General features: G+C 42.5%; 1 protein-coding gene across 8 annotated transcripts in view; it reads left to right on the plus strand.

Annotated features, from left to right (window-relative positions):
- SGCD (sarcoglycan delta) overlaps positions 1-23,864 on the plus strand; it is a 306,728-nt gene that overhangs the window by 230,261 nt on the left and 52,603 nt on the right. For all 8 annotated transcript variants that reach the window (XM_058815052.1, XM_058815057.1, XM_058815058.1 and 5 more), the window contains 3 exons: positions 421-522; positions 20,268-20,355; positions 22,485-22,604. In XM_058815052.1, the coding sequence (XP_058671035.1) occupies positions 421-522; positions 20,268-20,355; positions 22,485-22,604 (310 nt within the window). The remainder of the gene's footprint in view (positions 1-420; positions 523-20,267; positions 20,356-22,484; positions 22,605-23,864) is intronic.

The raw sequence follows: 23,864 nt of genomic DNA on the forward strand, positions 1-23,864 counted from the left end.
TTTTGGTACAGTTCTCTGTTTGAGTGTATCTGTACAGATATTAATCAGACATTCTTTACAGGGATTTATCTGAATGAGCAGGTATATTATTATATTATAAAGGCAGGCAGTGAATATTACAGTGAACAGTTTCCTGTTAACACAGAGCATCACTGCCTCTCTGTGAGTAGAGAATGACTTAGCTTAAAGGAACATCTTTCATCTGTGTAAATGGTTTACTGGGGGGCATTGCAGATAGTTCTGAATAGAATTTTTTTTCTCCACAGAAACTGAGCTACAAGCATAACACAAGTAATTGCATTCTCTAGTGCCTCCCAGTGCTATACATGTTATCTTCAATGGGAAAAATCAGCTATTGGCAGCCTGGTGAATTTAGTAATTGTAACTAATAGGGTTGTTTCTTTTTTGCCTGTCTTTCAGGATGGAATGGGGAACCTGAGGATCACAGAAAAGGGTCTGAAGCTTGAAGGAGATTCAGAATTCTTGAAACCTCTCTACGCCAAAGAAATCCGATCAAGACCAGTAAGTTTTGGCAAAGGAATAAGTTTGTTTCTGTAGCCCTTACGGAAAGAAGCCATGAAGGGGCAGGGTTGATGTGGCTAGTGGATAAATTGCTTTGGCCATTGGCCTCTCTGTACAGGTACAGTTTGGGGAGTGAGGCTTTGAGGGCTTCATCCAGACACTACATCCTCTGGGCCGTTCCACAGTTGACACCCATGGCTCTGGTTTGTGTCAGCCACAGTTAAAACTCTTCAGGACCTCTGAAGTTTCACACTGTCTTTGCTTTCTTTTGAGGTAGATCCTAAAACATCCTCAGCTGGAGGAGCCGTTCTTTCTGAGGCAGAGGGATGGCTGGTAGCTCTGAAATCAGCTCACTTTTAACAATTACAGCTTACCTGGATAGCAGAGAGGTGCTGCCTTGGCACAAGGGCCTCATCTGATGTTCATTAGCACATTGAACCCGTATTATGTCCTCAGTCCTATTTCATGCTGGTTTAAAAATATGTGTAGTTAAAATTCAATGCTGCTAAGACTGACTGCTTGACAGAAGTGGCAAGAATGTTAACTACTGGAAATGAGAAAGAACCCAAGTGTGATTGAAATAACATTTTCATAGCAGCACTTTGTTGGCTGTTGGTGACTTTTGGTCTTTCTAATGCAATCCTGTATGTCCTGAGCAGCCTTAAAATAACTGAAACAATTACAGAGTTTCCAGGATCTGTGTCAGAAGATATCATCTGTCTTGTTTCCTGATCTAAAGTGTTAATTTGAGTCAGATACCAACCTTCCCTTTTGATAACAACGGCAGATAGCTAATTAAATAAACTTAACATCCTTTTATCTTAGCATTTCAGTGCTCTTGTAGAAATTGGAACTTGGAACATAATGAGCAAAACAGCCAATACCATACCCCATTTAATTATTGAAGGTTGTAACCTCTGAAAGATGGCTAGGAATTCATTTGAACAAGCATAATGATTCAGGAAGAAAACTTAATAAGAAAACCTTCATATCTATAAATGCTTTCAGCCCTGAATTAAAACAGAACCTGTAAAACCTTCCATGTCATTCACCTTTTAATATAAAATATGTGGGAACCAGGTGCAGCAGTTGCTTTGATAAATAGGCTGACAAATCACTACCTACATTTCTTTTTCTCTAGTTACATTGATGAAAATAACATTTGATTGCTAAGAGAAGTGAGAACTACTTCTTGCTACTGGGGAGTTTACTGTTTTCATATTATCATATTGATCTACATTTTAATACATCCGGGGGTACAAAAGGTGTCCCTTTCCTGGGGCTGTGGGCGTAATTTCCACACACCATTGACAGATTACTGAGTGCCAGGAACAAGAAGTGTAAGGTGGGGCCTGTGTGTGTTCCTTGCTTTATCCCCCTCCCAGGGTTATTTTTGCTGTTAGCTGGAGGAGGGTGTAGCTGCCAGCCAGAAGCTCTGATCTGCAGGCTGGGGAGCCGCAGCCTCCCTGCTGCCCTCAGCAGATGAGTCCTGCAAACTGTGTCAACCACAGAGTTACACAGACCATGCACATTGTTCCTCTGACTTCTGCCATAAACTGGAATAGCCTCTGCTGGATTTTAGGTTGCTTGCGGTAGCCCTGGAATTACTTTTGGGCTGGGGGCAACAGCAGAGCTCTTGGTGCATTCAGACAACTTCTGCTTTCCTGTGCTGTGTGTGAATTTGGCCTCTTGAAAGCAGATGAAAGGATTGCAGTCGACCAAAGGTTTATAGTTACGGAATATTTGAAAATATTGTTAAATAATCAACAATCAATCTTTTTAAAGAGCAGTAGTATGATCCAGTGTTGTCTTGGAGGGAAGCGTGGTAGCAGTTCCTGAACCTGATGAATATTGTTAAAATGAAGTGCCAAACTCAGAGCTCAGTAACAGATGAACATCCATACTAATGCTAGAGTGAACTTCTCTGGGTTTTCAGGAGTGCATAGTGCAGCTTTAAATATGTGAAGAGTAACAGAAACAAATCTGACAAATAACATAGTAAAGAGCATCCCAGAAATAATCTGACATCTACAATTTTTCATATGCTTAATTAAACAACCTAAGAGTTGTGTACAGTAATAAATAATGGTTTCATATAAACTCCAAAGACTTTTAGATGCTGGTTATTTATAGAAGAATTAATTTATTTTTCTTTATAAACTCAACAAATTTAACTTCAGTATTGTTCTGTGTAGTGGGTGAAGGAGCATTGCTGCTGCCTGGAAGGGGCAGGGAAAAATCACTTTTCCTGTAAGTGGCTGCAGTTCCATGAGCTCTATGCCCTGGGTTTTCCCACTCTTGTGTCTCTGTGGTGCTGCAGAGCTGCACACAGAGCTGGGAAACCCCTGCCAAAATATTTCCAAAATGAGAATTGTGATTATTCTTGAAAGCCTGACTTTGTCACTGGTGCCTCTTCTCTGCTGCATCTTTTGAATCCCAGGAAGTTGGTAATTAAAATTACACACAGACTTGCTTTCCTAGGAACTCTACCTTCTGTTTTAATGATAGTTTTGGATTTCCACTTAAAAGTGGATTTCTTTTTTTCAAATTGATTTGGCTGGAAGGGAGGATCAAGAGTTAGAGAAGAGGAAAAGCCCCCCAATGTCATCCCTGGGGACTGCTGGGTGGGCAGCTCTGAGCTTCTGTAGTTTGTGCCTTAAGGAGCCCTGCTGGGTCCTGCTCCCTTCGTCACCTGAACAGGCAGAGGAGCTGCACTGAGATGCGCTTCTCATCCCAACTGAAATTCCAGATTTTAGCAGAAGGATTGGATGGATGTGGTTTGGATGCAGGGAGAGAAATCGCTGACATGAACTGACCTTAAACCTGCTGCCATCCGGTTTCTCTCTGCATCTGGCACCCCTAAGATTTGCTGTCTTTTTCCCTCACCACTCAAGAGTGACCCCCCAAATCCTTTCTGGTTTTATAGAGAGAAGAGGATCTCTGTTCCTGCTGTTTTCCATCCCAGTCCTGCCTCAGTAGTACTGGATTTGTAGTATGGGTTGGGAACCTGTTTTCAGGCATCAGAGCTTGCAAAAAAATGTAACCTTGCCATTTTACAAGCCTAAAGTTTATCTGGAGGTTAATGAGTGGGTGGTAGCAGTGTTTGCACCTTTGTAGCCTTCTTTTAAAGAAAGGAGATGGATGTGTTCCCTTTTCCCAGAGGGTTCAGAGCATCCTGAACTCCCAGCTGAACATATTGCACACTGAGCAGTGTTTTTGCCTTGCATGGAACATGAGCATCTTGCTGCCTTTAATTAAGAAGATAGCTGGACCATGAAGTATTGCCTGTGTAAATAAAAGTGATTTGTACTTAGTCAAGGAGCTACATTAGGAATTCTCACATTTCTTTACTTGCAGATAAATTATGAAGATTATTAAAAATTGGAAGGGTCATCTATAAACCCATCTGTAGCTCAGCTGCACTGTCACTCTCAAAATGTAGCTGTCTTTCTAACTGTTGTAATTTATTGTGGACTATCGTGTGAACCATCTGCTTGCTTATAAATCAGACCAACTTTGACTGAAAGTTGTACCCAGCAGTAGAAATCGTTAATTTTATGTCCTGGAAAGTAGTGGCAACAGTTTAGGGGACTTCAGTCTTCATTGCCTTAATTGGAATAGAAATTTAAAACTGGAAATTTTCCTGCCTGTGTTGAGATGAGCTGCTAAGAGGCAAGTTGTTTGCAATTTAGAGTTAGTCCAGATTTAGCTTGCTTAGTGCAGTTGGGGTGTTTTGAAGCCTGGCACATCCAGGTCTGTAAGGAACCTGAAAGGGGCAAGACACAGAAGAAGCTGTGTGCATTTTCCATCCAGATAACAACAGAAATAAAATCCTGTGCTGTGATTACACAGGAAAATCCAGTGAATTACTTCTCCCAGGAGCTGTCTGACAACCAATGAGATGATAATCTCAGTTTCAGGAAGCAGAGAAAAACATTGCCATGATAGGATTACGATGGGTTTGCCCTTTCAATGTTCGTTCCAAGTGCATAGATAGGAAAGAAAAATAAACTTAGTTTGCAAATGTTTACACCTGGGCTTTATTTTTCTTACACTGAACACTTTTAAAGAGAAGAATATGGATTTGCCTGAGAACTTTGACTTTGCTTCAGTAAAAGCGCTTGACCTCCTTTAAGCTCTCTTTTAGACTCTGCTATTGATGGGTCTAGGAACAGAGAATTAAATGTGGGCACCAAAATTCCTACCTGGGGGAGCTCCAAGCTCTGCTGTTGCACAGGTATAAGGGATGGCAAAATTCTCTGAACACATTTTGAGATTTTCAAGTCTCTTATTGTATGCAGCTGGTTTCATGTTGAAGGTCTGCTTCTGGTTATTTTTAATCAGCTAAAAAAATAGTTATAAAGAAAAACCCAATACATCAAAGAAAAAAGAGGCAGAGGACTGTGTCTTTTTGTTATTTTCCTTTTTTGGGGATGTTAAAGGTCCCTATCCCACTCAGTATGGCAGGGAGTGTCTCTGAGAGCACCCTCTTTGCTCAGATTGTTGGAGCAAACATGCCCTCATTTGAAGCCATGGAAAATAAGTGGTGACTCCAGTGGAAGGAGGGCTGGGGCTATCACTAACATTTGGCTGGGATTCTGCAGGAGCATCTGTTTGGCCCAAAAAATTCCCAGTTGTGAATTAGGGCTGATAACTGCTGTTCCCTTTACTGGTGTTTAGTAAGTTCTTATCAGAATAAAAGCTAGACCAGCAAGTGCCTAAAATATGTTTCTCTGTCCTTTGCATTCTCCCCAGCCAGTATTTGAATGATAAAAATTTTAAAGGAAGCTTTTAGGGTGATAAATAATTATTTTGCCAATGTACTCATCTCACTATGTTCAGTTCTGGAATAAGAGTGCTGTAATTTAAAAGCACTTCTGTAATGGCTGTATTCTTTGGTGTTATTTGCTCTGCAGGTCTGCCTGCCTCCAAGCTAAAAATACTGACTGCAAAACAATAAACCATGTAGTTGGATTAAACAGTGACATGTGCCCACAGTGGGGCATACCTGCCTTGTAGCCATAAATACATATTTATAAGCAATATAACATACTAATTTGGATAAAAAGAGAATGCAGATGGCAAGATAATTGCAACTTTGTATGAGGCTCAAACTGTGTAGTAGAAATGTAGCTTTTAGATAGATAGCATGAAAGAAGGTTGCAATTTTTTGAGGGAGAAGACAAAATAATTCCTTTTCTTCCTTTGTCAAAGTTCACAGAGGAATAAAAGGACATTGATTTAGTTCCTGGTGATTTGCTCTAGCAAAGTGCTGAAGGGTTTCAGCATGTGGGAATAAGGAAGTGCAGTTTGTGCCATCGCGCTGCCATCGCTCCGCCGTCCCTGCCTGCTGCCACCAGCCCTGCACCACTGCTCCTTAGGGAGTGGGCCTTCAAAGAGAGCGATCCTCTTTTCAGAATCCTCTTTATTGGAGCCTGTCAGAGCTCCTGCTGGCTCTGGAGGTGCTCATCTCCTGGAATTGCCTCTGGGGAAGTTCAGCTCCCACTGTAGCTCCAGGTAGAAAATTCTCCCACCACCCAAGATCAGCTTCTGCAGCACCTCCTCTTCATAACCTGGTGCCCTTTGGCTGAGCTTTGGTTCAGGAGATGAACCAAAAAGAAATGAACAAAAGAACAGATGAACAAAAAGAAGAAGGTTGCTGAGGATGGCACAGCCAAGCTTCTTGCAGCCGTGCCTGTCCTGTGCTCCCTGCAGGGTTTGTTACCCATCCATGGTGGCACCGCTGGGTTACATTCCAGTGCTCTCTGGCTGCAGGTGTCTCTCAGCTGGGTCACTTTGAGTCTTCCTTGCCCCACAGAGGTCAGCAGAGAGGAGAGCTGGCACTCAGCAGGGGATGCAGTGAAAGAACAAGTTGCAAAAAGCATCATTCTGGCAGAAATGCCCTCACCTCATGTACAGATATTTCTGCCATCACCATCCAAAGCAGATTTGAGTCCGTGGACAGCAGTAGGCTGTGAGTGCCCAGTGGGATTTATAAAACTGAAATTCTCTCCAATAATAAATTTTATTCTGAAGCAATGAAATCCAGAGAGCCTACTTGAGTCTGAACCTTGGCTGCCCCAGGGCTCTGGGGGCAGTTAGTGGCTCTGTGATATTTCCAGTGTGCTGAAGAGGTGAAAGTTAAGTAAATTTTACAGCAACTATGAAAATATTTCCCTTTACCTTCATAGTAAAATTGGTGAGAAGTCTTCAGCTTTGAATTTTGCTGGGAATTTTGTAGGCTGGCTGTGACAAACAGCATCAGGATTAAATCCTGCTATGCCTGTTCCTGGTTGTTTCTGTAAGGAGCTGGTGTTGTGTGCCCCACATTGAGAGCACAACAGGGAACTGAAGTATCCCACCAGCTTCCAAATCAGAGCATCCCAAAGATGTGCAGGAAAGGAAGCTCTGATGTAAACAAACTTTCAGAAATAACTCCACAAGTTGCATTTCAAAGCAAAATCTCGTGGAGACTGCCTATGGCATTTTAAAGGGGATTTCATTAGATCTTGCTAACTTGTCATAAGATCTCCTAAATGGAAGGGTAATGGCTCATAACATTTGTAAGCTTTTTAATTTCATGCAATATGAGCAGTGTAATCAACACCTACTAAAGCAAATCAGCTGTGCCCAGTGGGTTACCTACCTCAGCTTTTGTCTGTATTTGCATTTTGGGTACACCTCTGAACTAACCCTGGGAACCAGGGGCTTGTGGTTCCCTACCCTGCCATCAGTGGAGGGTTTGTGTTCAGAAAATGTGATGTGATCATTGCAGAAGAGTCTGACCCCATAAGGTGCATAAGCATCTTATACTCAGTGTTTTTCACCTTCTTGTGAGGGAGTTTAGAGTTGATGTGGACAAGTTAACAGCTGTGGAGTTAAACACAGGAGGATGAAGGAGACAGAGAATTTCCCAGATGATATGTCAATGTATTTTGCTTTTTCCCTTTGACAAGTAAAATTTCTCTCTTGAGCTGCTTGTGTGAGGAGAGAGAAACTGTTCAGATCATGAGTTTGTTTTGCTGCTCTGGTCCCATTCCCACCTCCTCTTCATTCTAAACTTCTGCAGCTGGACCCTGTGGCAGCAAAAATGAGTGATGGGCATCCCAGCTCCAAGTGAGCTCTGTGGGCTCTCAGCTTTTGCACTGAATTTTTGCCTCAATCCCAGAAATTGTTTCTATTTCAGCTGTGAAAAGGAGGACAGTGGGGCACAGGGAACATGAGGAACTCTAGGGGCTGCATTTCTCTCTCTGAAGTGCAAAGGCTTTGAGTTTAAGGGTTTACCATGTCTAGACATTGCTGCTGACAATCAGGATCCTGGCTGCTTTGTAGAGGCTGAAATACAAAAACAACTTCTTAATACTAAAAATGAAAAAGAAATAAAACTTGATGCAGTATGGTAGAGGGAAGGTACAGGAAAGATACAGGAAAATAGAAATACTGAAAGACAAATAGGAAGATCCAATTATAAAGAAAAATGACGTTTTCCTCATTTTCAAGAAGCCTGAAGAGCAGATCTTTGTATCTTTTTACCACAGGACAGCAAACATTTCTGCAGCTCTTCTGCTGATCAAAACTATTTGGGCAGTAAAGTTCTGTATTTTGTAAGGCAAGAGTTGACAGACAAGCTGTGCTGTCATTAGGAAGTGCAGGCACACAGAGCTGGTTTTACAGACAGCTCAGCTCCTGGGTTCTTTGATGTATGACAGGAAAGCAAAGTCAGATTTTCCAGGTTTCGTTTACCAGTTACCATACCTCTTTGTTTTATTTCTAAATAACAGATGTATTTGGAGAAGAAAGAATGCAGGTAAAAACAAGAATTAATTTAAATTTGCTCCTTTACTTTTAGGACAAATTTGCTGATGGTCTTGGGAAAACTAGCGTGCTGCTCTTGAAAGATAAAGTACCATTTCTTTGGCTTTTAAGATCTTCCTGGTTAGAACATGTTTCCTATAAATGCACATGCAGTAAAAACTTGTTCATGTTGGGGGGTGGTGAAAGAAAGCAGTTTCCATGATGCCTCGTTTTTTTTGGTTTTGTTGTTTCTTTTTTCCTTGATTTACTCCAGGTTTTCAGTATAAAACGTTACATGTCCATTGATTTCCTCCTGATGTGCTGTGATTCTGAGTCCCATGGGATTTTAGGGCTGCTTCCAGCCTGGCCTTAAAATGTTCTGAGGCAGGTTGTACCAAGTACTAGCAGGAGTCTGCTCTTGTTTTCACTCTGAAACAGAATAACCCATGGAACAAAAGGAAAACTGAAAGTGCTTCAGCTCCCAGAATTTCTTCCTTGTTCATCTATCAAGCATAACCATCCTTACATAAAACTGTGGGAGATTCCTCACTTTCAATCCTTAATTTTTTCATGGGTAGAGCTAAAGCCTCCTTGGCTTTTGCCTTTTCACCTCTGAGGTTCCCCAGGGAACATCCAGTGCTGCTGTCATCCCACTTTCCCCAGGAATATCCCTTCTAAGGACAGAGGCACATCCTCCTTTGGAGAACTCTTCTTTATGGTCTACAAGGGAAGGATTTTTTTAAAGTTTATTTCAAATTCAGCAGTGATTCGTAAATCACTGTTCATGAAAATGTTGAGGAAATGCCAAGATTTTCACGGTATTATAGTTGGGGCAGGTTACTTAGTTGGATTCTTGATTAGTAATCTAAACCTAGGCACTAAAAATTGCTTTTATGACCTAGGCTTTTTATTTACTCTTTCTTTCCAGCTGCAGCTTGATATTCTGCTTCTAGTTCCTTCTTCTCCTTGAGCAAAATATTGTGTGATTCCAGTGCTTCTCTCTTGATTTAGACAAGGGCCTGATTTGTGGTGGGACATCCAGTGAAGTGGTGAACATCTGAGTCCTGATTCAGTGCTAAAAAAACAGCAGCAGCTGCAGAAGCTGGAATGGGTGGTTGCTGATTTGGGGAGGTTTGCTGTTCTCTGAATCATCCTTGTTGCTCTTCACAGAGCCTGGGAATTCTTTTTGATGTGCCAGTGCAAACTGAGCCTTCTTGGATGTCATCTGACAGGACCGCAGCCCAGGGCTGCACAGCTGAAGAGTCAGATGTGGTTTTTGCCAAAGAGAAGCTTTGTAAGACATCAATATTTAAAATCAGAAAAACAAATAAACTGAAGGCAGTGGGTTGATTGAGGGGAAAAGAGAGGTCACTGTCTGACAGATCAGGCATTCCTCTCCAGAAAGGATTTCAGTTTTTCAGCCAAAAGCCTTTGTCTTTCTTTTGATTAGGGTGATTGGTAAAAGTGTGAACAGTTCATTGTTTATCCTAAAATCCTGGTTTTTCTAGGTGTATTTTGCAGGTTAGGAGTGGCCGCATCTTTTATGACCTTAGAGCAGCTGGCATTTCCCCGCAGGCAGAATCACTGTTGTGTCCTACATGCAGGTGAAGCCAAATAATCCATAATCCAAACACACAAATTGCTGTGAGAGATCAGGAGTACCTGCTCAGCTGAAGCTGATTTAGGGTCTTGGTGTCCATGGTTAGAAGGCAGAAGTGAGTTGATGAGTTTCTTCTCCTGCTTTCCATGTTGGATGTTCAGAGCCTGTATCCTCCATCCCTCAGTCTTTAAATGAAATAAAGGCCACACAGGGCAGTGGCATGCATGTTGTCACAGCTGGCTTGAGAAGCACCTTTGATGGCATGTCTGCTGCTGCTTGGAGCTATAATATTTTATCTGTATTCTGCTACCTAATGAAAACCCCAGCTCCTCCTGCAAACTGACTTTTGCTCTTTGTTTTCTGAAGATCCCAACTGTTATTTATAAATGATGAGCCTTGATGTTGGTACCAAGTTGGGGGAGCAGGAGGCTTTTAGTTTCTCTCTGCAGCATTATCTGCGATGCAGCATGCTGGGAGGGGCAGCTTAGGTGAAGCAGAAGAAACAGGAGCACACAGGCAGGACCCTTCCTGTGCCCTTTGCTGTAGGAGCCACTGGCTGGGTGCCTTCACTGATCAGTTCTGTTCCTCCAAAGTTTGGGAAGGACTTCAGGAATAAAAACACCAGCAGAAAAATACCTTTGCAAAGCAGGAGATGTCAGGTTGAGCCACCCTGCTGATTGCCCAAAGAGTAATTGGGGTCCTTGGCTCTGATATTCCTCCCTGGGCTCTGTTTTCCCTTCACACATCCCATTCTCTTTGGCTGCTTTTGCCTTTACTCACCATTTCCCCAGACAACTTTCCTGTCTTCTTCCAGGCATGGAAAAAGCATCTGCTGCTTTTTCTGCCAGCCTGACATCTCTTGAAATCCCACTCCCCAGTGGAGCTGGTTAGGGATGTGTGTTCCTGTAGCACAGCAATAGCCTGTGCTCCCTCCTCTCCTCACCCCTGAGCAGATTCTCAGGAGTGTCTGTTGACTGGCAGCCACAAGATCCATCCAAATCCCAGCACAAACATCCTGCTCCTGCACCTGTGCTGCTGATCACACCTGTGCTGCTGTGCTCTCGCTGTGGGTGCATGCGTGCACTGTGGCAATGATTTAGCATCCTGATTTAGGATCTTCCCTTCAGACCAGCCTAATTCCACATCTCATCTGCATCTGTCATTTTACCTGTCCAAGTGCCCTCTCACCTCAGCTCTTGGATTTTCAGCCTCTCCAAGGCAGTGAAGTTTGCAGTTCTGCCCCTCTGAGACAGTTCCTGTCTGACATTAACTCACACTCAAACTGCTCCAGCTCTGCAGCTCAGAGCTTGGCCCCTCTCTTTATCCTGGGGAGGAAGACTCTGGTCTTGTAGACTCACACAGCATCCTTAAAGGCAGTTATTGTTCGTTTCAGCAGAGGAAACAATGTGCCTGAACTTCAGCAATTCAAAACCAGTTTGTGCTGATGTTTCTGTGACCCCATAACCCTGTATCATAATTAAAGCAGATAAATCACTTCGGTATCAGAGGTACACTCATAGGCCCAGCCTTCCTTTCCTGCCCTTCCCCTACAGGGTTAACTGAGCATATTTCTACAATAAATATTCCCACAACAAGGCCTAAATATGGTTTTCATCAATCATTTTATAGCTGCTTCCAACCTGTCACACAGAGTAGGCATTTACAGCAGCTCAGGAAAAAAAATGCAGAAAAACCGCAAATAAAAGAATTGAAATAGAAAAGCTGAATTTTCCAGCAGGAATGGTCAGATAATCTTTGTGTCTTGTGCAGTGGCAAGTGGACAGTCTCCAATGAATAAATAATTGCAGATCCAGGAAATGAGATTATTACTCCCATGAAGCAGTTGAAAAGGAGAGTTCCCTGTGCCCTTCAGACATATTTTCTGAAGCACAATCCTGAATTTACCTGTGGAGCACAGCAAACCTGAACAATGGGGCTCATAAATAAGAGCTTTTTAATTGTGACAGGAGCCCAGAAACTGAAACACTTTTATTGCAGGAACATGTCTGGGCTGCACCTTGTCATTTCACAGGCCAGATGCATGGGAGAGAACTCCAATGGGTAATCAGACGAGTGAGGAGGGCTGCCTGCATCTTGCTTCCCAGCCCCTCACCATGCTGTAATTTAGTTGCTTTTGCAGTGTAATTGCTTTCTCTGCAGGGTTCCTTCCTATTGATTCTGCTTGTGTGGATCTAAATGGTTTGCAGGTTGTAACTAGACTCAGGTTGGTCTGCACCTCCACTGCTCTGTGCTAGGCAGCTCACGTGGCACTTCTGAGAGACTTCAAAGCTGCCCAGATAGCATCACTCCCTGGCCTGCACCTATATATTTGATTGGAAGAGAGGGGCTGGATCAGATAAGTTCAGAACATCAATAAATACATGCATTTTGTTTGGTGACACTTGTTCAATTTGAGTCTTTTTCCCAGGAAGCAGCTTGTGTTGTGTCATTTTTTCGGCGCGCTGTGTAAATGCTCTGCATCTGCAACTGTCAAGGCTGGTGCCATCCCCTAGCAGCACCATCTGCTCGCTCACAGAGTGCTTTTTGCACAGATAAAAAATGTGAGGTGTTACTCATAATTAGGCAAATCACATGCTGTGATCTGTGATTGATTTGGTTCCTGTTGCTGGTTACCTCGCATATGTCTGTGTGTCCATAAGTATTGTCTACATACCAGCATATGGATGCAGATGAATCACAAATCCTTTTTTCCCCAATCCAGACAGATGGAAATGTTTTCCCTTCCTCTTATTAGCAGCAGCTGAATTTCAGTCACACCAGGGGCCTCTGCTAGGAGCTTTGCTGTGTTTCGTGCTGCGCACGCACCCGTAAGTTGGCATGGCCATTTATAATCTAATACAAGAAGCAAGCCATCCATGACATGCAGCAAAGGAAAGCTGTAATTTCAAAGCAGTGTTCAGAGGTATCCACCTTATTAGCCTTCCTGGAGAAAAATATCTGGATATATAACTTGGCATTACGCAGTGCAGTAACAGAATGCCTAAAAGGATGTGTGAGCATTGCAGAGCCCCAGTGTCTCTGCTGAATCTGATTTCTGGGAAATACTGCTGTGCTTTTCTTAGTAATAACAGTATGTGCTCTTAAACATGTGTTCTGTAAACCTCATTCACTGAGATCTTAATTGTTTCTGGTTGTAGTATGGTCCAAGTAGTGTTGGTGGTAAGGGAAAGTAAGAAATTAGTAGTTCTGTATAATTTTGATAGTGTCTTCCAATATCTTTTATAGGTATTGAAGTATGATTTACTGGCAGTTTTAAAAGATGTTTAAGGCAGGCAGTAGGGACACCAGAAAGGCCATAAAAATGAAAACACACGAACAGAGGTCTGCAAGCTTGACTGGAGTAAAAGTTACAAGCAGTGGAGTAGCTGTAGTGTTGGATGATTTAGAATATTTTTGAGCCTCAGCAGAACTCTCTTCTTTTCTCTCCCTCTCTCCTGTGCCTACCTACAGTGTGTTTACTTCAGCAGGAGATCTGTCACCACTGGACTCTGATCAGCCCAAGGCAGAAAATAGGATATAACTTAGCACAAATCCACAGTCCTGCTGCTCCACCACCTCCTTGCAGACAAGGATCAGATTGGAGCAGCAGCAGGTGCAGCAGCTTGGCTTTTCTGCACAGGAATTCAAGGAAATTGAAATGTTTAGAGAATACTTGGTTGATTTTATGCTGGAGGGGCTGAGCACTGTGCTGAGAACCCAGGTCTGCTGTTGACCTGTTTTAGAGCATTGGTTTGAGCCTGGATTTGTTTGTGCAAGGGAGAGCTGTTCCCCAGGGATGCTGAGTTAATCATCAGCACACGTTTGATTGACTCTGGTGTGTCTCCTTTGGGTGAGCTCTCAGTGCAGGGAAGAGCTTGAAGCATTTTCAGAGTTAGCTGGTTGTTTCACAACTTGTGCTTCTCTCTTCATTTCATTTCTCTGCCTTACCAGAGGGCTCCTGGAGCTGAGCTTGCTTCAATCATCAGACGTTTTTCCAAAGCCAGTAATGATCCCTTCAGTCCTACTACAGAGAAGGTTTTGTGGATGTGCAGCAGCCTTCAGGTGTTACAAAAACCTGATGTTTGTAAAGCAGATCAGATGCTTCAAACCCAGATTTCCCACCCCTGTGGATACTGAAGAGAACCTCCAGCATGCACAGTTGCATTTTATTTTCATGTGTATGTCTGTTGGTTTCATCAAGTCACCTGTGGTTTTCCTTACATTATAAGTCAGCGAAGTAAAAAAGAAAGAAGAGCAGCAATGAAGTCAAGGCAGGTGAAATGCCTTGGAATTTTTTCAGTGTTGTTTTTTAATATCAGCAGACATGGTGTAATTTAATTTTCAGAAGAGTCTCAGCTGCAAAGTAGCTGATTAGGCATCTTGAAGAAGCAGCCAATCTCTCAAAACGCTCTGTTCATGAGATTATTACAGGTATTCTTCTAAAGAGAAAAACCCCTAGATTGCCAGAAATAAATCACTTTGAAGGATCCAAACCCCTTTGGGTAGCCTTCCAGAAGCAGAACCCAGTCATTTAGATCTCATATCACAGACCTGCCTTCTCTGCACTTCAAAAAGAAGAGTCGAAGATAATTGCTTTAATGGAGCAGAAGGAAATTTATCTTTTGTTTCTATTGTTACTAAAAGAACTTCAGGAAGTGCCATGAAAGAGAGGGGTTTGTGGCATTGGACCTGCACTATCTGTGCCGTTAGAATATGTCACACTGGGTGGGACCACAGTATTTTCTGAGCTTCATGGTACTGTAAAACATATTCTGTGAAGGTGACTGAACTTTGTATAGAAAACAGAACTTGAATTTTTTTTTTTTTATTTAAGCATTTGAGCTCTTGATAAAACGTCAGAAGTTGTAGCACAGCACACCAAGCTCATGATGCTTCATTTATGTTTTTGAGTGTAGGTCAGAGCTGTGCCAGCTTACATGACCTCGGCACATTCCACTTGTGATAAAGTTTGTTTCCTGGAAGAAGAAGATGCAAACTACATTTTGTTACATCTCCACTGAACCTACTGCCTGCTTCCTAAAAATCACCATCTTCAGACACACATCTAGCACATACTTGGCCATTTTAAAACGTTTGTTTTAATCTGTTTGTTACCAATTCTGTTCACAGTTTGCTTTCATTCTGCTGTAAAAAGCTTACGCTGTCAAATCAGAAGTTTTACTAAGAAAGGGATTTAGTAACATGAACATTATTATGTTCAGCTGTTTGAAGGACAAAATCAAGATGAAAAGAGACTCAGTGGTTAAACAACAAAAAGTATGTTTAAATCATATTAAGGGCTATTTTCAATCTTATCACCTAAGGATTTAGCTACATGCCTTAAATTTTTATGCCAGGAAGCTTCTGGGGAAAATCCTATTCCTGCAGTGGGGATCTAGACCAGAAAAAGGAGGAAGAGCTTTTGACACAGAAGCAGTAATGGTTGGTTTGCAAGTTTAGCATGAAGTCTGGATTTTCTGCTGGTATGGATGAAGGCCAGGCTGCTGTTCCAAGCAGGACCTTAGGGATGGGGTTCAGTAGATGCTCCCCATTTTTTTTCTTCACCGGCAAAGGTAGATGTTGTCCAGTGCTCCCAGTTTGCTCTTCAGGAGGTGCATGGTGTCTGCACAATGTTCTGTGAGCTTTGCTGGTGCTCATGGTGGTACCAGTTCCCTGATCCTGCAGCATCTCTCAGTTCTGAAGGGGTTTTACTCAATCTCCTCCTAACTCTCTATTTTAAGGGGGCAATTCTGAATGTTTCCAGCATCATATACTCTCCAAAGGAATTTCTGTTCCCAAGGCAGGAGGAAGTGCACCCTTGGGGACAGGTCCTGGTTTTATTGACTGCTCACAGTGTGTTCTGGAGACCTCTGTGGTTCAGAAACTCCAAACCTCAGTGACGTTTTCCTGGTGCTTCCCTTTGAAAGAGGAGCAAGTGGTTTGGGAGCATGCAGATCTGGGTTAGAAGGACTCATTTAAGCATGTCTGTGTCAGCTCACCAAAAGTGACAGAGTGAGGGTCACCAGGTCAGCTTTCCTGATGGGTCAGGGGCCATGCCTGATACCTGCACTAATGAGTGAGCTGCACAACATGGGGTGTCCTCAGCACTGCTCTGGGCCTGGCCACACAAATTGAAACTGCAGAAGTCTCTTTGTGGCTTTTCATTAGAGGTTTGCCATTCCTGATGAAGAACATTTCAGGCGCCCTAAAATTACTGCTCTGTCTTTCAGTTACTGGGCAATGAATTCTTGCTGCTCCAAACCAGAAAAAACCGAGGTGCAGCTCTGAGCTGTCCCTACCAGTGGAAAATGCAGTGCAGGAAATTGCTGTTATTGCTGTTATCTCATTTAGCTGCTGGTTGGATTTGAAGAAAGGAATATATTTATTACCCACACAGAACAGCACCCAGGGGTGCAGGCAGGTGAGTGCTGCCTGTGGCTGTGGGCCAGAAGCAGGAGAGCTTTTGCTGGCTGCTTGCCTTACAGAAAACAAGATTTTGCCCTCTGACATTCCAGCTGAGCACTGAGCAGTGTTTGCTTCCTGTAATGTCACTGAGAGGTGGGGTTGAGCAGGAAAATGGTCCTCTTAGTGACTTCTCCATAGACTGCTCCTTGCCAGCCTAGATTATGCTTTAAGATTTTATTTTTACCATTATTTTGTCAAGCCTGCAGGAAATTCACCATTTCCATTATTTCCACAAGCTTCACTTGGCACTTACTGTGTGAAGTCTGTGAATCCATAGGATCAGATCAAAGCTGTTCCTTTTGACCATCTGAACTACAAACACGCCAACTGTGAGGCATTATTTTTAAATTGCCTGTAAAAATTTAAAAGGATTTCCAAATATTTTTAATAATTCCCTAAAACAGTCTAAGGACATCTGTTAAAGTACTGAATTTCCCAGAAGACAGCAGTAGTTGGGATTGCTTCAGCTGCAAATTAAGGTTGTCAGTCAAAGGGCTTTTTCTGTTTCAGTCTTTGATCTGGGAGTTTTTAGCATCTCTTCCAAAGTGAGCCAAAGAAAGACAGCTAGTGAGCTGTTCTGGCTTGTTTTGCCATGTGTTTAACCTAGCAAACAGTCAGTTGATACCTTTTGTGAAGTTTTCTGTATTTTACTGGATACCTCTGCTTGGTGAGGAACCAAGCTATGCAGTTTTGACATATTTTTGCACTTTTCATATTCTTTTTTTTGCAGCATGTGTCCAATGTTTTAATATATTGAGTAGCTGTGGCAAATGCTGTTGTGTGTCTGCACACATTTGAATTATTTTAAGGCACTGTCTCTGCTAATGAGCTGGAGTAAGAGGCAGAATGATGTATTTACTCTCCAGGATTTCCTGCAGAGATGAATTGTAGGTTCATGGTGAGCTGAAAGGACGTGACCAGCCCAAAGAGTCTTTAAAAGATGTTCTTGTTTATTGCATGCTGATATTCCAACTCCAGCTCCATCAAGGGCTATGACAGTTTATGAAAATATTACTTCTCTCCATAACTGTTTTATTGTGGTGCTGATGCCATACTGATCTAGATTTCCACCTGCTCATATGCATCAGAATACTTCATTTTGTGTCATGGTAACATGAAAGTGTAAGAGAAGGGGAAGGCTTTGTCTTTTCAGTTGTAAATCCTAACTGGCTTTTACAGCTTTCATTATTTTGTTCTGTGTGATTGAAAGAAGCTGGCATCATCACCAAGCTTGCAACAGAGGAAACTTTTTTTTTAATGTTCAGTGTTTAAAAGATGTCAATGTTATTTCCTTTGTAAACAGAAGATGATGGATAGAAAATCTGCCAAATTTTCAGCAAAAGGGAGTAATTTCTTCAGTTCTTTTTCATTCGTTAATGGAAAAAGAATGATGGAAATGAGAGCAGGCATTGCATTAAGTGCTTCCAATGTTCTTTCCCTGCAGACCAATAAAAACATAACTCCTCCATTAGGGAAATTTAGTTTTTTGAAGGCTGTGTGAATTTGAGTTCTGAATGAGTGAATGAGATGACTAGGCTGGAGTAAACATTTCCAGGTCTGATTATGTATTTTAAGCCTTTTCTAGATGGATACCAGCTCTTTCCTTGTCTTGTAGGTCTTCTTCAGAGCAACTCTTTCTGGGGCTTTTTACATTGGCTTATCTTGTAGTTCCTCTGTAGTGCAATCTCACATTACACAGAGAGCAACAGAGTTTTCAAAGTCATGGGAATTGAACTATTTTTCTTGCCTGACTGTGAACTAGAGTTCGTGGCTTTTTCAAAACACTCCAGCTGCTTCAAAATTCCATAAGCAAAATTCAAACAGTAAAAGTCAAAAAAAAAAAAAACCACTTTTCTGTGCTTCCTATGGCGTGTACATACTTCTGTATGTAGTTATAGTCTCACCCATAACTGTACATTATGCAGATTGTAGCTGTCTACCTTTAAAAATACTCTTTATGTGTAAGTGGGAAATGGATATGCAGCAGTGAACTGCTGTTCCTGGGTGTGCTCAAATCAGGTCCCTGAGCAGGGGGGATCCAAGTGAAGCCATCTTTTCTTTCTTAGCTGTTAACCATGAAATAGTAATAAATAATCAGCATTCATTTCTAGAAGCTCTAGAAGATAACAAAAATTAGAGAAAAGGAGAATCATTACAAGTCATTAGAACTGATCCTTACTTATAAATTATTAATCATAATTCAGTTTTGTATACAATGATGCTTAAGGTGTCAGACACATTGAAGAAGTATAGAAGGATGATTTGTCCTCATTTAGTGTAGGAGGGGACAGAGGCACCAAGAGCTTCTGAAACTGGTCCAAGATCTGGAAATGATTAAGTGAAATTCATTTTTTCATTATTATTTTTATTTAGTTGTAAATAGTCTTGATGTAGCCAAAATGTTCTAGTTATAATTGATCAAACAAACCCCATTCTGCTCTTTATTGTTGAAGGGTTGCCCATGGGAACATGCTACAAAAACAGTGAAGGCAGCAAATGTAATTAGTGTGAATATTTGGTCATGTGAGGTTGGTTTTATTTTATTTTTTTGAGGTCTGTTTTCTGAAAACACTGCTGGGAATTGTTTGTTCATCACTAGAGTGTTCCCTGAAGGCCCAGTCCACTACAGGACTCCCAGGAATAATTTCTGTGTTCCTATTATATTTTATATGCAGACAACTTAATCCTTCTGCCATGATCCAGAAAAAATGGCATCTATGAAATTATTGTGTTTATTACAAATCCAGGAGGCAAGGAAAACATGTCTGACCCACAGGATTCTCTGTCCCCACCCTGATTATTCATTCCTAATGGAAAAAGTTTGAAATGCTGGAAAAAACACATTGGGCATAAAAATGTTCAACTTCTTGCTGATTTTAAGTTGAAATTTTTTCAACTTCTTGCTATTTTATCTCCTCTGTGTCTCAGTTAATTGATGAATCTGATCAGCTGCGTGCTTTAGGTGTTATAAAGGGATGCTGGTGGTGAATCTCCACCTCTCTCATGGGATTTGTGGCTGATTTGATTTGGGGTCAGCCCATGCTGGTGCTGTGGGTGGCTGGTAGCCCCTGAGGAGCCAGCTGTGCCCAGCTGTGCAGGCTGGGGCTGCCTGTGGAGAACACGAGTTCCCGGGTGCCTGGGCTGTGTTTGCGCACGGGAGCAGCCAGATGGTTGGAGCTGTGGGTTTGCTTTGGCTTCACTCTGAGCAGAAGTACCTGAGATGGATGTTGCCAGGTCGCTGCGTGGCTCCTGTGTGCTGCCAGCTGCTCTGGCTCTTCTCTCTCAGGTGTGTTTAAAGCATTACAATGAGAAATTGGTGGAACTCTCTGTGCTTGAGCGGGAAGTGGGGAAGAGTTTGTGTCTTGTGTTCTGCAGACCCCATGGGATGGGTCTGGTCACAGGCTGGCATCCCAGCCACAGTGTGGTGGGGAAATGTGCCAGGTGCTTCACAAGTGCTTTGAGGTCTAAGGCACTCTCCACACGTATATCACATTTTCTCCTCCCCAGCCCTTGGGCACGGCTCTCTCATGTGGTGGGCACACATTGTCGCCCACGGGAGTCATCAGAAGCTGTAATTTTGCAGATTTGCCTCTGAAATGCACTGCTGCAGTCCACCACCCTCCTGAAACACCTTTGGGAGCTTAGCTCAGGTCCCATATCACCTTTTAAAATTACAGGGTGGTTGGTAGAGTCAATCACCCCTAAAGCAAGGCACCGCCTGGGCCAGACAGGGCTGTGGTGTCCACTCTGGGCTTATCCTGGGCAGGAGGAGTTCCTGCAGGGTGGATGCACCCCAGGCTCGGGGTCAGTGCTGGGCACAGCTCCAGCTGCCTCACCCGGGCTGCCATCCCCATCTCACACCCTTGGTCTCGTGGTCTTGTTCCAGGGCAACCCCCTGTACTTCCAGTCCGCCAGGAACGTGACCGTGAACATCCTCAACGAGAACACAAAGGTCCTCACTCGCCTTGTAACAGGTAAGGAGGGGGAAAGGCTCCTCGGAGGGATGAAAGTGGTGTTTGGGGATGCTCTGCTGGCTTCAGCACACAGAGGGGAGCCTGGGTGTCTAGTGGAGTAGAAATGAAAACTTCGCTGCATTCTGTAGAAACAAAGGCAGGGACAGGAAAGCTGTGCTGGGGAGGCACCTGGCTGGGGCTGTCTGACAACAAAACAAACCATCATTTTCATCTGAAAGCCAGCCCAGAGTTAGAAATATTTGTTGTATGACATCAGGGTCAAGAAGAACATACACCAGGCTGACATTTCTGTTCTAACAAGAGCAGATTTTTCTGAAGACATTTATAACTTGCCTGAAATCTTGGGAACACTGGAGCCCAACCGTGGCAACAGTTTGCAATTTAAAGTCCTCCTGCTGATGAAGAACTCCCTTTGCACCCAAACAAGAGTGTGTTGGGTGGGGAAATGGGTGTTTTGTAAATCCCCAGTGCACAGCAGCCTTTGAATGAATGAATAATTTGGGTTGAAATGTCTAATGCATTATATAATGAATATGGCACTGTATATGTGATATAAAATATATATTTGATATGGGACAGAGATATATTTACTGAGATTTATGGATAGACTGTGAGAAGTATTGGTGTGTGGCAAGGGCAGTAATCCATAAACATGTTTCTAAGTTGAGACTGGGTTGCTTGGTTTGCTTATATAACATCTTGGCCTTTAGTCACAGTACTAAATAATTAAATATGCAGCTTCAGTGAGCAATTATTTAGGCAGCATGTGTGAAACTTGCCTGGAGGAAGGAAATAAATAGTAGTAGTTTCAAGAGGGTGTTTGGTTCACTTAAGCACCACTGTGTCACGAGAGTTTGGGACTCAGTGATACCTCCCAGTGTGATGCTCTGGCTATTGAGCTTTTTATGCATTCAGCACCAGCTTTGGTTTCACAGTGGAGCAAAGATGTGGTCCCATGTTGTGCCTACAGCAAGGATGAGTGGGAAGGTGGTTAATAAGCAAGACACAAATCAGATTTTTACTGCATTTTCTCGGTGTGGCTGCACAAGTTTTTAAGTATTTCCAGGGATCTCAGCATGGCCTCGCTTGTGTGAAGTGCAAACCACACGTATGATTCTGTGTGTCCAGGTGCCAGCACAGGTTATCTGTGGGTAGGGTAGGGATGGAGTTTTTAAGAAAATACTGGCTTTCAAGTGTTCATTTTCTTGTCTTTTGACAAATGAGACTGGTCTTGAAGATGGCCATAATTAATGCAAAGTGCAATCACATGCCTCGTGCAGGATGATATTCCAGCAGGGCTGTGGCTTGGTTGGAGTTGGGAGGGCTGATGAGTGGTGGATTGTCCAAAGTCTGGCTGGGTCAGTAACCCAGGGCAGCCTCTTGGTAACTCCTGGCAGCCTCACAAACCTGCACAGAATGGCTCTCAGGCAGCTGATGTTTATCAGCCCCCACAAGAAAACGAATTGCCAGAGGCTTTCCAGCCCTGTAGGGCACAGCAGCCTGCAGGAAAAGCAGCAGAATTGAAATAAGATCTTTAAAGGAAAGTTTTACTTGTCTAAAAACTTTCTGCACTTTGAGAGGATGCCATTTTTTTCTGGCCTGCACATGATTGAAGGAGTGTAAAACAAAACATTTGCTCCTGTGCTGGTGTTTGTCTTTTTTTTTTTTTTTTTTTTAATTGGGCTGTGCATGACACTGATAGAATTTTAATCCAGATGTATTTAAAAGCTAGAAAACCAGGAATCTTTTACACAGCGGCATCAGTCCAAGCAAAATGGGCCCAGGAGCCCCTGATGCCTCTTACACCTGCAACAATACTCTCAAAGCATAGCTGGATTTGTTCATTGCTGTTTCACAGATGAGTCTGTCTTTTTGTAAAAATATCCCAGCTATCCTGAGTTCAATGGTGATTTTATGGCACACATAAGCATTAGAAAAGCATAAGTAGAAATAGTTGTTGTTACTTGGGTAGAAAACTGCCCTTTCCTAATAAGATCTAAAAAGCCTCTCTGTTTGGTGTCTCTGATGCAATTTGTTGAGCTAGTATTACTCAGAAAATGGGTTTATTGAATGTATGAAGCTACTGATTTTCTTACACTTTTCCCTAAAGTAAAGCTTCTTCCCCCCAGGTCCCCAAGCAGTGGAAGCACACAGCCAAAAATTTGAGGTGAAAACCCTCTCTGGAAAATTGCTGTTTTCTGCAGATGACAACGAAGTGGTGGTTGGAGCAGAGAGATTGAGAGTTCTAGGTAAGAGATTGTTCATTAAGCCACAATTTTAATATGCACCGCTTCAAATCTGAGTAAAGTTTTGCCTGACTTTCCTTCCAACTTGCTGAAACCTTCTTTTGGAGATAAAACCTTGTGCTGTCTTTATGGCTTTGAATCTTCTCCAAGCAGGTAAAGGCCAGGAGTTTCTGTGTGAGGGCTTTCTTAACCTGCACCATTTGTTCTTTCCCCTCCATTAAAAACTCCCCTGGAAGTGGTTTGTCTGGCCGAGTGAAATAGCTTTAAAACCAGTTTTGGAACCTGCACAACTTTCATTTCTTGGATCTGGGGTGGAGGACAGTGAGGGGTTGCCCCAGGGATGTGCCCATGTCTGCAGTCACTGTGCAAAGGGAACCTCAGGGTTCATGGTTTGGTGCCAGCAATGTCACCAGCTCCTCCTGCATTCTGAAACAAACATCCGGAGGATCTGCCTCCCCAGCTGGGCTGCCTGCCAGGCTTTATTCCTAATAAAGTAGGAATAAATGGTATTTCCTAATGAAAACTGGGAATACAGTCTGGGTTTGGGATGTAGGGGTTCTTGTTTATTTGGATTTCTGTGGTTCTGTTTTGTTTGTTTGGTTTGTTTTTTTTGTTTGTTTGGTTGGTTTTTTTGTTATTAATTGGAGAAACAAAACAGTTGTGGCTATTTGAAATATTGAAACTTATTTGATAGTTACATAAAATTAACTGTCTGGAAGTTGAATTTTTGTGCTCCCCAGTTCAAGCCATGCTCTTTGGTTAGTCTGGGATTTGGTCAGGAATGTTTTCACACAGGACCAGAGTGGGTAGCTCAGTGCTGTTCACAGTCACACAACAGTGCTGCTGGTCTCTGTGGAGGCACCAATATCTGTTTTATAGTGACTTGTTTTGGATGCATCTTTTCATTCCAAACTGTTCCTTACTTCTCTTGTAAAAACAGATCAATAAGTAGCTTCGAATTAAATACAGATGTAGATAGTATTTTTATTATTATTTTTATTATAATTTCTAGCTATTTAATAGATTATTATGTATCATATAAATGGGACTTGGTATCCAAGCCTTAACATTTTTTGCTGCCTGATGTCCTGCTGTTCTGGATGGTTCCTGTTTGTGGGCAGGGTGGGTGGAGCTCTCTGCACATCACTGTTGTTACACACAGCACTGGTTCAGTCACCAGCTATAAAAGGTTAGTTGGGCTTCACAGGATAAATTTTGAACTTCACAAAATTCAGAGTATCTTTGTTAGCTTAGAACTTTGAA

This window comes from Ammospiza caudacuta, chromosome 16 (genome assembly GCF_027887145.1).
Source record: "Ammospiza caudacuta isolate bAmmCau1 chromosome 16, bAmmCau1.pri, whole genome shotgun sequence".
NCBI lineage: Eukaryota > Metazoa > Chordata > Aves > Passeriformes > Passerellidae > Ammospiza > Ammospiza caudacuta.